The 13151-nt window shown below is 42.2% G+C and overlaps 1 protein-coding gene across 4 annotated transcripts in view; it reads left to right on the top strand.

Annotated features, from left to right (window-relative positions):
- Nucleotides 1-13151, top strand: part of LOC144597219 (regulator of G-protein signaling 6) — a 354481-nt gene that overhangs the window by 328452 nt on the left and 12878 nt on the right. For 3 of the 4 annotated variants that reach the window (XM_078406237.1, XM_078406235.1, XM_078406236.1), the window contains exons 15-17: nt 7958-8144; nt 10467-10556; nt 12029-12082. In XM_078406237.1, coding sequence (XP_078262363.1) covers nt 7958-8144; nt 10467-10556; nt 12029-12082 — 331 coding nt within the window. The remainder of the gene's footprint in view (nt 1-7957; nt 8145-10466; nt 10557-12028; nt 12083-13151) is intronic. The other variant, XM_078406238.1, reaches the window with a different exon arrangement.

Raw genomic sequence — 13151 nt, 5'->3', positions numbered from 1 at the left:
TGGCACTTGTGACATAAATGTATCATTAAATTGAAACGTTGAATCATAGAATTAACGAGGACAGAGCAGCATATGTGACTGGCATCCATCCAGTACCCTAAACATTCATTGCTTCCACCAAGTTGCACACCATCCTAACTTGGAAATACGTTACCATTTCTTCATCGTAACTGGATCTTCATTCCTGGTACTCTGTCCCCAACAGCAAGACCTTGATCAGAAGCTCTGTAGTGGTTCAAGAAAGCAGCTCACCACCAGCTTCTCAAAGACAGTCAGTGATGGACATAAATGCTGGCACACTGACAAGAATACTCACATCCTAGATAAGGAATATTTAAAAGAGAACTTTGCTCTATGGAGAGTGATTGAAGTGTATAAAGAAAGTTGGATAAGTGTATAAAAGGCTACACTGGCAGAGGGTGGTAGGAGGTTCAAGTAGAGAATAAACACATCAACTTGCTGGGCACAAAAGCCAATTTGTGTCCAACACAAAGTGCTGGAGTAACTCAACAGGACAGGCAACATCTGGAGAGGGAATGGGTAGGCGAAATTTTGGATCAGTACCATTCTTTGGACTAATTGTAGCTTGTACTGCTTTCTCCCGTTCCCACCTCTTTTCCAGTTTCATCCTCCCAACTTCAATCAGTCTGAAGAAAGGTCATGACCGAAACATCGCCTATCCATGTCCACCAGAGATGCTGCCTGACCTGCTGAGTTACCTCCAGGACTTTGTCTTTTACTCAAGGTTCCATCATCTGCAGTTCCTTGTGTCTCCATGAAACCAATTATTGTGCTGTATAACCTGAGTGATTGTGTACTGGGATAACAAATTCTACAAATGTAGTGCATTGCCCAGGCAAGTTGTTGGAAAATAGAGGGAATGTTGTTTTGTTTGACGCCCACTTTGATTTTATTTCACCTTTGTTGCAGAATGTAGATGGTTGCTGGACATGGACAAGGAAAACAGAGAGAACCAAGATGGAAATGTTTTCATAATAAATATTCTATAATTAATATGTGTAGAAAGTAACTGCAGGTGCTGGTATATACCAAATATAGGCAAAAGGCGCTAGAGTAACTCAGCGGGTTAGGCGGCATCTCTGGAGAAAACGAATGGGTGACGTATCTGGTCGGGACTGAGTCTGAAGAAATGTCCTGACTTGAAACGTCACCCTTCGTTTTTCTCCAGAGATGCTGTCTGACCCACTGAGTTACTCCAGCACTTTGTGTCTATCTTCTATAATTAATACTTGCGTAAGAACCAAAAGCGCTTGAATTGGAGGTTGATTATCAATAACCATAATTCTTTCAAAGGCACAGATGTGACAGACTGGATGGCACTTGGAGGATTAACACATTCCCCTCATAATTTGGATATATGTTTGAATTCATGCCAGATTTATAAAATAAAAATAACAACCTTTGCAACCATCTGTGAAGATTTGAAGTAAAGGTGCACTCAGTCAATCTTAAACCAATTATTCATAGGCAATATTTCACAGCACATGGCATTAAACCAACAATCTCTGACATGCAATATGTCGGGTGTTTGTTCTTAAATATCGAAGTTGGAAACATTGGCTGTTTAACTCAGTGGAATTCTCCAAGGTAAGAAAGTGACTCTACCCTGGCCAAATGGATTTGGAAAGTGTGGCATCGTGAAGAATTACATTTTGGATGATCAATAGCTTGGTGAGCAATAGGTTGCAGAAGTCCCTGAATGGAAATGTTGCATTTCTATTCAACAGGTGTTCACAGCCCCAATCTGGGTGATAAGTTTGAGTGATGTGAAGGTTGGGAAGATGCTGGCATGCTCAATGGAAAGTTGTGCACATTCAACCTTAGTTTGCACCTGAGTTTGTGAAAGAGGAATCACTAGCGATTAACATTCATCTTTGAGGACAAATATTGCAAATTCTGGCATGAAGTGTCTTCCAAGATGAACCGTCCTGTGATGGAAAGCCAAAACAAGTTGGCTCAGAAATTGAAAATCATTTAAGAAAAATCTGCAGACATTGTACGTTTATTTAAGAAGGTCAGCAAAGACAAGCATGAGAACTACTGCCAGTGAGCCTGACATCAGCGGTGGGATGTATGTCAGAGGGGATCCCTAGGGGTAAGATTTACCAGCATTTGGATAGGCACAGACTGATTTGGAATAGCCAGCATGACTGTGTATCGGAAATTGTGTCTTAAGAATCTGATAGAGATTTTTGAAGAGGTCAGCAAGAAGATCGATGAGGGCAAAACAGTGAGCGTTGTCTGTTTGGACTTTAGCAAGACCTTTGACAAAGTCTTGTATGGTAGCGTAGTCTGGAAACTTAGAGGGCATGGAATCCAAGGTAAGCTGGCAAATTGGATTCAAAATTGGTGAGCTTGGAGAAGGAGTCAAAGTTTAGTTGTGGAGGTTTTATTTTAATTGGAGGCCTGTGACCAGTGGATTGCTGCAGGGTTCAGAGCTCATGTCAACTGGTGTTGTGTACATTTACAATTTTGACAACAGTATGATTTACATTGTTAATACATTTGCGGATGACACCAAAATTGGTAGTATAATAGACAGTAAGGAAGGATATATAAGTTTACAATAAGAAAGAGTGGCAACCATGGGATGGATTTAACTCTGACAAGTGTGAGGTGTTGCATTTTAGTTGTCAAACCAGGGCAGGGTCTATACAGTAAATGGTAGAGCCTTGGTGAGTGTGCTAGAAGAGACTAATCTGGGCGTGGTTCCCCAAAAGTGGCTAGTCAGGTGGACAGTGTGGTGAACAAGGCATTTGACAGGCCTGCCTGCCTTCATTAGGAAGGGCATTGAGCATTGTGAGACAATGCTTGTACAAATCTGCATGTAGTTCTGGTTGCCAAGCCATGGGAAGCATGTCATTAAGTTGGAATGGGTGCAGCAGAGACTAACCAGGATGCTACCCGGCCTTTGCCGGCTTGTTAAAGGAAGTATTCATATGTTCGTGCTCATAAGTGATAGGAGCAGAATTCGGCCATCAAGTCTATGCTGCAATTCAATCATGGCTGATCTATCTTTCCCTCTTAACCCCATTCTCCTACCTTCTCCCCATAACCCCTGACACTTGTACGAATCAAGAATCTATCTATCTCTGCCTTAAAAATATTAATTGACTTGGCCTCCACAGCCTTCTATGGCAATGAATTCCACAAACTCACCACTTTCTGACTCAAGAAATTCTTCCTCATCTCCTTCCTAAAGGTACGTCCTTTAACTCTGAGGTTATGGCCTCTGGTCCTAGACTCTCCCACTAGTGGAAACATGCTCTCCACATCCACTTTATCCAGGCCGTTCACTATTTTGTAAGCTTCAATGAGGTCCCCCCTCATCGTTCAGAGGTTGAATAGGCTGGGACAATTTTGGGGCATGGAGGCTGAGGTTTGGCATTGCTGAGGCGTGCAGGATCATGAGGGGAATGGATAAAGTCCTTTTCCCAGGGCAGAGCGTTCTAAAACTAAAGGGAACAGGCTTGAGGTGACATAGAGGTATTTAAGAGTGATGTTTAGTTTAGTTTAGTTTGGAGACACAGTGTGGAAACAGGCCCTTCGGCCACCGAGGCCACAAATGATCACCCATACTAAGTTCTATTCTACAGTCTGGGGACAATTTACAGAGGCCAATTAACCTAAAAACCTGCACGTCTTTGGGATGTTAGAGGAAACTGGAGCACCCAGAGAAAACCCACGTGGTCACAGGAAGAACGTGCAAACTCCATGCAGACACCATCCATAGTCAGGATCAAACCCGGGTCTCTGGCGCTGTAAGACAGCAACTTCACTGCTGCTCCACCGTGTCGAGTCTGCAGGAAACCTCTCACTCAGAAGGTAGACTTTTTCTGGAATAACCTGCCATAGGAAGCTATAGAAGCAGATGCAATTATAACTTTTAAGGGACATTTAGACAGATATATGGATGTGAAGGGTTTAGAGAGTTATGGACCTAAAGCAAGCAAATGGGACTAGCCCAGTATGCCAACCTGGTCGGCATGGACAACGTGGGCCAAAGGGCTGTTTCCATACTGCACAACTCTATGATGCCATGAGATGCTGGAAATCTAAAGTAAAAACAGAATGTGGTGGGAAGGGTAGGTTTGTAGTCTGAAGAAGGGTTCCTACCCAAAATGCCACCTATCCATGTTCTCCAGGGATGCTGAGTTACTGAGTTACTCCAGTGTTTTATTGTCTTTCCTTTGCAAAACAGCATCTGCAGTTCGTTGTTTCTATATGCCGGGGAAAATACTCAGTGGGTTAGGCCACATCTGTGGGAAGAGAAACAGAATTAATGTTTCAAGCCAAAGACCTTTCTTCGGAACTAGGAAAGAAACAAGAGAAAGTTGTCAAACTGCAGTCAGGGTGGGAGAGAGGAGAAGTCTCGGAGAGGGTAAAACTGATGACCATGGGGATAAACTTAATAAGATTATCTGGTCAATGAATGAATGGGAACAATTAGAAGTGAGCACATGGACAAAGGAACATAGGCAAAGAGTGTAGAGCAGGAAGACATACTCAGTGGGTCATCGGTCTATTACCTGAGCCAATATGAACTGTGGTAGTCCAGGCACTGATAACAATTCACATTCAATCTGGGTCATTGAAGGAAGCTGCTGGAGCAGTCTTAGCCATGAAAATTCTTGATACTTGGTTGCAGGGAACTCTGAAGATGGCATATTACTGGCTTGATTGGTCTGAATCAGCAGGCAAAAACAAACTCACCACCAACAACCTATGTGATTTTATTGAGTTGACCATTAGAGTCATAGAGCCATATAGTGTGGAAACAGGCCTTTCAACCCAACTTGCCCACACCGATCAAAATGCTCTTCTACACTAGTTCCACCTGCCTGCGTTTGGTCCATATCTTTCTAAATCCATCCTATCTATGTACCTGTTTAAATGTTTCTTAAATGTTGTGATAGTACGTGCCTCAACTACCTCCTTTGGCAGATCGTTCCTTTGTGTAAAAACCCTTTGTGTAAAAAAGATGCTTCTCAAGTTCCTATTAAATCTCCCCCCCCCCCCCCCCCCCCCTTCACCTTAAAACTGTATTCTCTTGTTCTTGATTCCACTACACTGGGTAAAAAGACTGTGCATTTACACAATCTATTCCTCTCGTGATCTTATACCCTTTTAAAAGATCACCCTCTCATCCTCTTGTGCTCTTAAGGAATAAAGTCCGAGCCTCCTTATCCTCTCCCTATAGCTCAGGCCTTAAAGTCCTGGCCACACCCTCGTAAATCTTCTCTGCACCCTTTCCACCATAAATAGCAGTTTAGCCTTCCGATTGCTGTACTTCTGCACATTTTTAAGCTTCAGTTCTTAATAATTTACACTTGATTGCTGTAAATTTAAAAAATAATATTATATATTCGCCCAAGTATGTTCTTCTTTAGCTGTGAACATTTCTGCTACTTGGTTGTGGATAGAGAATTCCTGGCAATTGCCCAATGTAGAAAATTGCAATACTGCATCTGTCCTCACCATTACTTAAGACAATCCTTCCTTCCCTTAATATTTAACCAGCTTGTATTTAACATACAAAAGTCTATTTGATCAGACGTTACAAGTTTTATTTGCACGCCTCTAATTCCACTTCTTTGAGGATGCAAAATGATCGATTACAGATCAGCCATCTGTTTGATTGCCTGCACTATTGATTAACGCTTATTCTGCAGTCCCAAGAGCCTATTTGAAATAACCATTCTTCTTGCTAATGTGCACATTACATTAGACTAGACCTGTCTATTAGCCACTAAACTACCCAAGTGTTCTCGCATATAAAGCCACAGCAGAAAACTTTAAGGAAAAAAGTGAAATAATTTTGAAGCAGTAGAAAAGAATCATTTGTCTGAAGGCGCAGAAAGATAAAGTCAAAATAAAATTAAAACTGCGTGTGCCGGAAATCTAAAATAAAACTAGAAAATTCTGGAAATATTTAGCACGTCAGGCCACCCTTTGAGAAGGGAAACAAAGTTTACTTTACAGGTCGGAAACTCTTCGTGAGAACTGATCAAATGAAAGGTCTTTGTCCCCAAATGAGAGTTCCATTTCTATTCCATCAGGAAAGATAGAAACTGATTCCTGTGTGGTGGGGCTAGGAACAAATTACAACAAAGAAGAGCATGGGAGGGTAAGAGGAAGGGAATATGAGGATACTGAAGTCAAACTGGGAGGGTATGCAAAGAATGGCGAGAGTGTTTGAGGTTGGCAAGTAGTGAGAACAGAGAGGGTTATGAGTTCATGATGGAAGACAAAGTGAATTGATATATGTACTTGGAATTAGGGTTGACTGGAATTTTCAAGAAGCAGCAATCAGAATGGAAGAACAGGAATGACAGTGAATGGAAAGGAAGGTTAGAAGATAGGAGTCAACCAGTTTTAATTCTCATTCTTCTCAGCATTGCAGTGATGCATGGACAAACTTTTCCAAAAATATACAACTTTTACATTACTTTTTTTTGTGAGAGAGGGTTGACCTTTTGGGGTGTAAAAAATGTAGGCCATTTCATGGATGACTGAAATTCAGCGGATATCCTTGAAAATTCAGCACCGTTGTTTGGGAATGCAGACGATAGGTACCTAAATATTTCACAATAAAATGTAACATAATTTTCTGGAATCCCAATATTCTGGAATATTTATGAATCTGATCTAGCTGTTATTTTTGGATACCACCAATACTACATCTGTTCGGCATTGAGGCAAATATCCAATCCAGTCAACAAGAATATTTATTCATTGACAGATCATTTGGCCTTCAGTAGATTGGAACAATGACAGTATTCATCCATTAAAAATTAATTCCTTTAAATTATATATGTTTTTGAGTTCTGTTTCATTCCCTTTCCAGTAAACCTTCATTATAACTGACCATGGGGGAATGGTGTCCAATGGCTCTTCGACGGCCCTCCAATTTCAACAGCCTCCACAGTCAGTTTATCAGTTTAGTTTATTGTCACGTGTAACCGAGGTACAGTGAAAAGCTTTTGTTGCATGCTAACCAGTCAGCAGAAAGACAATACATGATTACCATCAAGCCATTTACAGTAACATAGAAACATAGAAAATAGGTGCAGGAGTAGGCCATTCGGCCCTTCGAGCCTGCACCGCCATTCAATATGATCATGGCTGATCATCCAACTCAGTATCCTGTACCTGCCTTCTCTCCACACCCCCTGATCCCTTTAGCCACAAGGGCCACATCTAACTCCCTCTTAAATATAGCCAATGAACTGGCCTCAACTACCTTCTGTGGCAGAGAATTCCACAGATTCACCATTCTCTGTGTGAAAAAAAACTTTCTCATCTCGGTCCTAAAAGACTTCCCCCTTATCCTTAAACTGTGACCCCTTGTTCTGGACTTCCCCAACATCAGGAACAATCTTCCTGCATCTAGCCTGTCCAACCCCTTAAGAATGTTGTAAGTTTCTATAAGATCCCCCCTCAATCTTCTAAATTCCAGCGATGTGGATACATGATAAGGCAATAACGATTAGTGCAAGGTAAAGCCAGCAAAGTCTGAACAAGGATCGTCCAAGGGTCACCAAAGAAATAGATAGTAGTTCAGCACTGCGCTCTGGTTGTGGTAGGATGATTCAGTTGCCCGATGACAGCTGGGAAGAAACTGTCCCTGAATCTGGAGGTGTGCGTTTTAACACTTCTATACCTTTTGCCTGGGGGAGGGGAGAAGAGGGAGTGGCCAGGGTGTGACCCATCCTTGATTATGCTGCTGGCCTTGCCGAGGCAGCGTGAGGTATAAATGGAGTCAATGGAAGGGAGGTTGGTTTGTGTGATGGTCTGGGCTGCGTCCACAATTCGCTGCAATTTATTGTGGTCTTGTAACTATGGTAACTAGTAGCCTGAGTTAAAATCGGTTATAAAGGGGTTATAAAGGGGTCTATAATAACAAGAGTTTACCGTATGTTCCTTCAACCATCAGATTTTGGTTAGCTGCAGAAGATTTGAAGAAGCGTCCACTTCAAGAAGTTCCAGACAAGGTTCAGGAAACCTGGCAAGAATTTCTTGCTTCCGGGGCACCGAGCGCTATCAACCTGGATTCCCATTCGTACGAGATCACCAGCCAGAATGTCAAGGATCCCGGGAGGTACACGTTTGAAGATGCACAGGTTTGTTGATGTTAATATCAAATGACCTGTGTTTTTAAAGCCAAACAATATTAGATTATTATATAATTAAAGCCCAGGCATGCCTGATTGGTGCCTTTAACCAATGAGCCTCTCAAACCCATTCACTTTAAATGGGTTAAATATGAATCTATTTCACATAGGTGAAATGCGAAATAGCTCATTGTTAGCTCAGAGAAGGTAACAATGATGGTGATCAGGTAGGACTATCCACGATCAAACCAGTCTGTGTGCTTTAGCTGCACAGTGCACTCCAACATTTGTCTCCGACCACATGTAATTATCATGCTGCGTTCAACAATGGCTCTCCAGGATCGCATGAAAATCAAGCATCCACAATGGCAGTGCAACACAGCAAGTAGCCTTTTAAAGGTGAGCAGTACTCTGAACAAATGCCCAAGTGTCCCAACTATTTATTTCAGACTCTCATCTGTTCATGGAGACTGAAATAACCCTTTGTTTTTCAACTAACTCCTAGGATTATCTTCGTGTTGGGGCTGACCCCAAAATACTGACTTGTTCAAGGCTAGCAACAGCCTCCTTACACCTGCATAAGATGAGCATCTGCCTGGCAGAATGCCAATGAGCTTATGGAGTTAAAATAGGTATTCACGCTCAGATGGGTTGATATTGTCTGCTTCCAATGCCCACCTGATGCCCACATTCTTCCAGTTAAAAACCTGCTGATGTTTTCAATGCAGTGTGGAACATCGCAATGGACATAGACACCCAAGTTAATGATTTTTTCTTTTTTTTTAAACTTCAAACCATTACACAGCAGCCAGACAAAGATGAGACACAAAGGGCCATAGCCTAAAACAGGTGTCTTGTTGCCTTTTGCACATGACCATGAATAGCAATTGGACACTCCCCTGTTAAAAATGTGAATGATATAAATCAGCTGCCCTGTCATTGATGACCGGGGGTACAGTGCTGCCGGAGCTCACCAGAGTTCACCGGAGTTCACCGGAGCGGCGCTCCAGCACCTCTGTAAAAAAAAGCCAAAATAAACAGCGGGGAATTTTAACCAGCGGGGAATTTTAACCAGCAGGGAATTTAACAGTGGCCGCTCCGGCACCAGTGACAGCTCCGGCACCTAAAAAATTAGCACTGCAACACTCTTGATGACAGCTCTTTATTACCTCGTACACCTCCTCGCCTTATCTGGATAAAGCCTTTGAATTCGTCTCCTGCCATTTACGATTTAATTAGCAAACTGGGTGCAAATTGTACTTTAGACAATAGGTACAGGAGTAGGCCATTCGGCCCTTCGAGCCAGCACCACAGATAGTGGTCACTTTTAATTCAAGTGGACACTTTGCCAAAGAGTTTGTTTTGGTATCCACTTAAACTCACGTGCATATCCTGAGAGAGGGGAAGCCTGCAGAAAATGTAAAATGTTCCATGACCACCAAGATGAGAAGGACGATAGAATATCTAAAACAATTACAGTCTACCCTCATTATTACAGACCTCTTCATAACAGATGTTGGTTATAGCGGATGAAATCTATTGTAATCGAGGCGTCCGTTCATATCCTATTTACAGTGTTTACTCACTTTTTTGCATTAAATTATCTTTGCAGTGTTTGACCATGGCTTCCAGTATGTTAATGTTTTTAAAATTTATTTACAATGTTTAATGTATTATGTATTTTGTGTCCTTTCCTGTTTATTGGTTTAGTTTTAGTTTTGCTTCTTTAGTTTTAGAGATTCAGCACGGAAACAGGCCCTGAATTACCACTGAATGCAGAACATTTATTTTCACATTTTCAGCAACTTGTTGTACAGTTAAGGTGGGTGAGGAGAGATCTAGCAGACAGCTTTGTCTTCCTAGTTTTAGGGGAAGACTGCAAAAACTCCATTTGATGGCACTTTGGAAGAGTATATTCCTGCAGATAAACTCCAAGCATTGCCATTTGTAAAAAAAAGCAGATCTGTCCCAAGGTATATTATCTTGCAATATGTCAGAAGATGTATCATTTTGGAAAGGCAATCCACAATCTTCTATATGCAAAAAGTACTGCAGTAACTCAGGGGGCGAGGCAGCATCTCTGGAGGACATGGATTGTTGACATTTCGCCTATCCATGTCTTCCACAGATGCTGCCTCATCCGCTAAGCTACTCCAGTACTTTGTGTATTTTTTTCATAAACCAGCACCTGCAGTTCCTTGCATCACCCTTCAATATGCTCTGTTCAGCACAGGTTCTTAGGTCGATACCTATTGTTTTTTGCCAAGTAATCATTCACAAACGGGGGGAATTGGGGGGATCAGGATAATTATAACACATCTTGCCTTTCAGGAACACATCTACAAGCTGATGAAAAGTGACAGTTATGCTCGCTTTCTGCGTTCCAATGGCTATCAAGAACTCTTACAAGCAAAGAGGAAGGTACTGTCCCAGAAACTTGTGTCTTCTCACATTGGGAATTGATCATTCTCATCTTAATCTGTTATGTTTCCATTTCTTTGTTGGCATTTCAAAGTTGCTCAAATCTCACTATCAGAAGATTTAGTGGTTACATTTTCTGCTTCCATTTATTATCAAAGCAAAAAGTGCCAGAGTTTCATCCCTACCTAAGATGTATTGGCTGAACCCTTTGGAGTGCCACTGCTAGTCTTGGTGCCTTGAGAATGCAGAAGGTAATTCCCGATTGTTCACCAGAGGACAGAGTGAGCAGGTGTGAAGAGTAAGAGTATCTGCCTTCGATAAGCACCGACCATGAGTCTGTGAAGCAATGTGCAAGTGGAAAGCATTTCAAATGGCCCTACTGATGAAGACACTGGGAATTATTAACATTTGCTTTTTCAATAAAGTGGTCTTCTCTGTGTCTCCCTTTGTAAAGGCAATTGTTTTCAGAGGTGTCAAATACTAAGCCCAGCTGTCTAATATCTTATGAGCTTGATAGTCAGCTTTAGAATTGAATTGAATGGAATAAATGTTATGAGCCAAGCATGTAGACATACAAGGAATTTACCTTGGTGCTTTGCTCGCATTTAACAATTAAAAATAAAACATACATAAAAATAAAAATACAGTAGACAATTAAAAATAAAACATTATAATTTAAACATGTGAAGAATGAAATAAAATACCAGAGCACAAGGAGGCGACAGACTTTTGGCTGTTGAGTAGAGCAACCGCATGTGGAAAAAAGGCTGTTTTTATGTCCGGCTGTGGCAGCTTTGACAGTCCGGAGTCGCCTTCCAGAGGGAAGTGCTTCAAAGAGTTTGTGGCCAGGGTGAGAGGGGGTCAGAGATGATCTTACCCAATGAACACCCAGATGAACAAGCCCTTTGGCCCACCAAGTCTACTCAGACCAGTGATCGCCCTGTACACTAACACGTACACACTTCGGACAATTTACGATTTTTTACTGAAGCCAATTAACCTACAAACCCATGCATCTTTGGAGTGTGGAAGGAAACCAGAGCTCCCGGAAAAAACTCACGTGGTCACAAGGAGAACATACAAACTCCGCACAGACACCACCCTTGGTCAGGATCGAACCCTGGTCTCTGGAGCTGTAAAGGTCCGACTCTGCCACTGCGCCACTGTGAGGCTTCTGATTGTCAGAAGCTTCAAATCAGGACAAAGTCTGCCGCCCTTGCATCCCATTCCCTTCCACGGTAGGCATGAGAGAACTCTAAAAAGCACCCGAATTGCAGTTCATAATTCCAGTCGGAACATTCACTTTGAGCGTATTTTGATCTCTGTGGAAGTTGTCTGTGTGACTGAGTCAGCAACTTTCCCTCCCTTCGCTTTACCAATGGGCCGTATCTCCTACGTCACTGCCAATTATTCTAGAATTGATGTTGTGATTCTCAGCACATTATTTTCTGACTCTATCCTTTCCGCTCCAGCCTGAGAACGAACAGGGCCGCAGAACGTCGCTGGAAAAGTTCACTCGCAGTGTGGTGAGTGTCACAGTGCTGTTGGCACAAAGCATGAACTAACGGCAAGGAGACCAGGTAAAAGATTGTAAAATTATGAGAGGATTAGATAAAATGATGAGAGGTATAGACCATGCGAGGCAAGTTTTCTAAATAGTCGGTGCCTGGAACCAGCTGCCAGGGAGGATGGCAGATACAATGGTGGTGATTGAGAGACTTTTAAATAGGCTGGTTAATATGCAGGAATGGACAGAAATGGGGCACTTGCAAGCAGAAGGAATTGATTTAATTTGGCATCATGTTTGACACAGACTTCGTGAGCGGAAGGGTGTGTTCCTGTGCTGAACTGTTCTATAGAAACATAAAAACATAGGAAATAGGTGCAGGAGGAGGCCATTTGGCCATTTGAGCCATTCATTGTGATCATGGCAGATCATTTACAATCAGTAACCTGTGCCTGCCTTCTCCCCATATCCCTTGATTTCACTACCCCAAAGCTCTATCTAACTCTCTTTTAAATTCATCCAGTGAATTGACCTCCACTGCCTTCTGTGGCAGAGAATTCCACAAATTCACAACTCTCTGGGTGAAAAAGTTTCTTCTCACCTCAGTTTTAAATGGCCTCCCCTTTATTCTTAGACTGTGTCCCCTGGTTCTGGATTCCCCCAACATTGGGAACATTTTTCCTGCATCTAGCTTGTTTAGTCCTTTTATAACTTTATCATCCTTCTAAACTCCAGTGAATACAGACCTAGTCTTTCCAATCTTTCCTCATATGACAGTCCCTCCATCCCAGGGATTAACCTCGTGAACCTACGCTGCACTGCCTCAATAGCAAGGACGTCCTTCCTCAAATTAGAGACCAAAACTGCACACAATACTCCAGATGTGATCTCACCAGGGCCCTGTACTCAAATCCTCTCGTTATGAAGGCCAACACTGCCTGCTGTACCTGCACGCTTACTTTCAGTGACTGGTGTACAAGGACACCAAGGTCTCATTGCACTTCCCCTTTATCTAATCTGATACCATTGAGATAATAATCTGCCTCCTTATTTTTGCCGCCAAAGTGGATAACCTCACATTTATCTAC

Source organism: Rhinoraja longicauda, chromosome 10 (assembly GCF_053455715.1).
Source record: "Rhinoraja longicauda isolate Sanriku21f chromosome 10, sRhiLon1.1, whole genome shotgun sequence".
Taxonomy (NCBI): Eukaryota; Metazoa; Chordata; class Chondrichthyes; order Rajiformes; family Arhynchobatidae; genus Rhinoraja; species Rhinoraja longicauda.
This window is presented reverse-complemented; position numbering and strand designations above follow the sequence as displayed.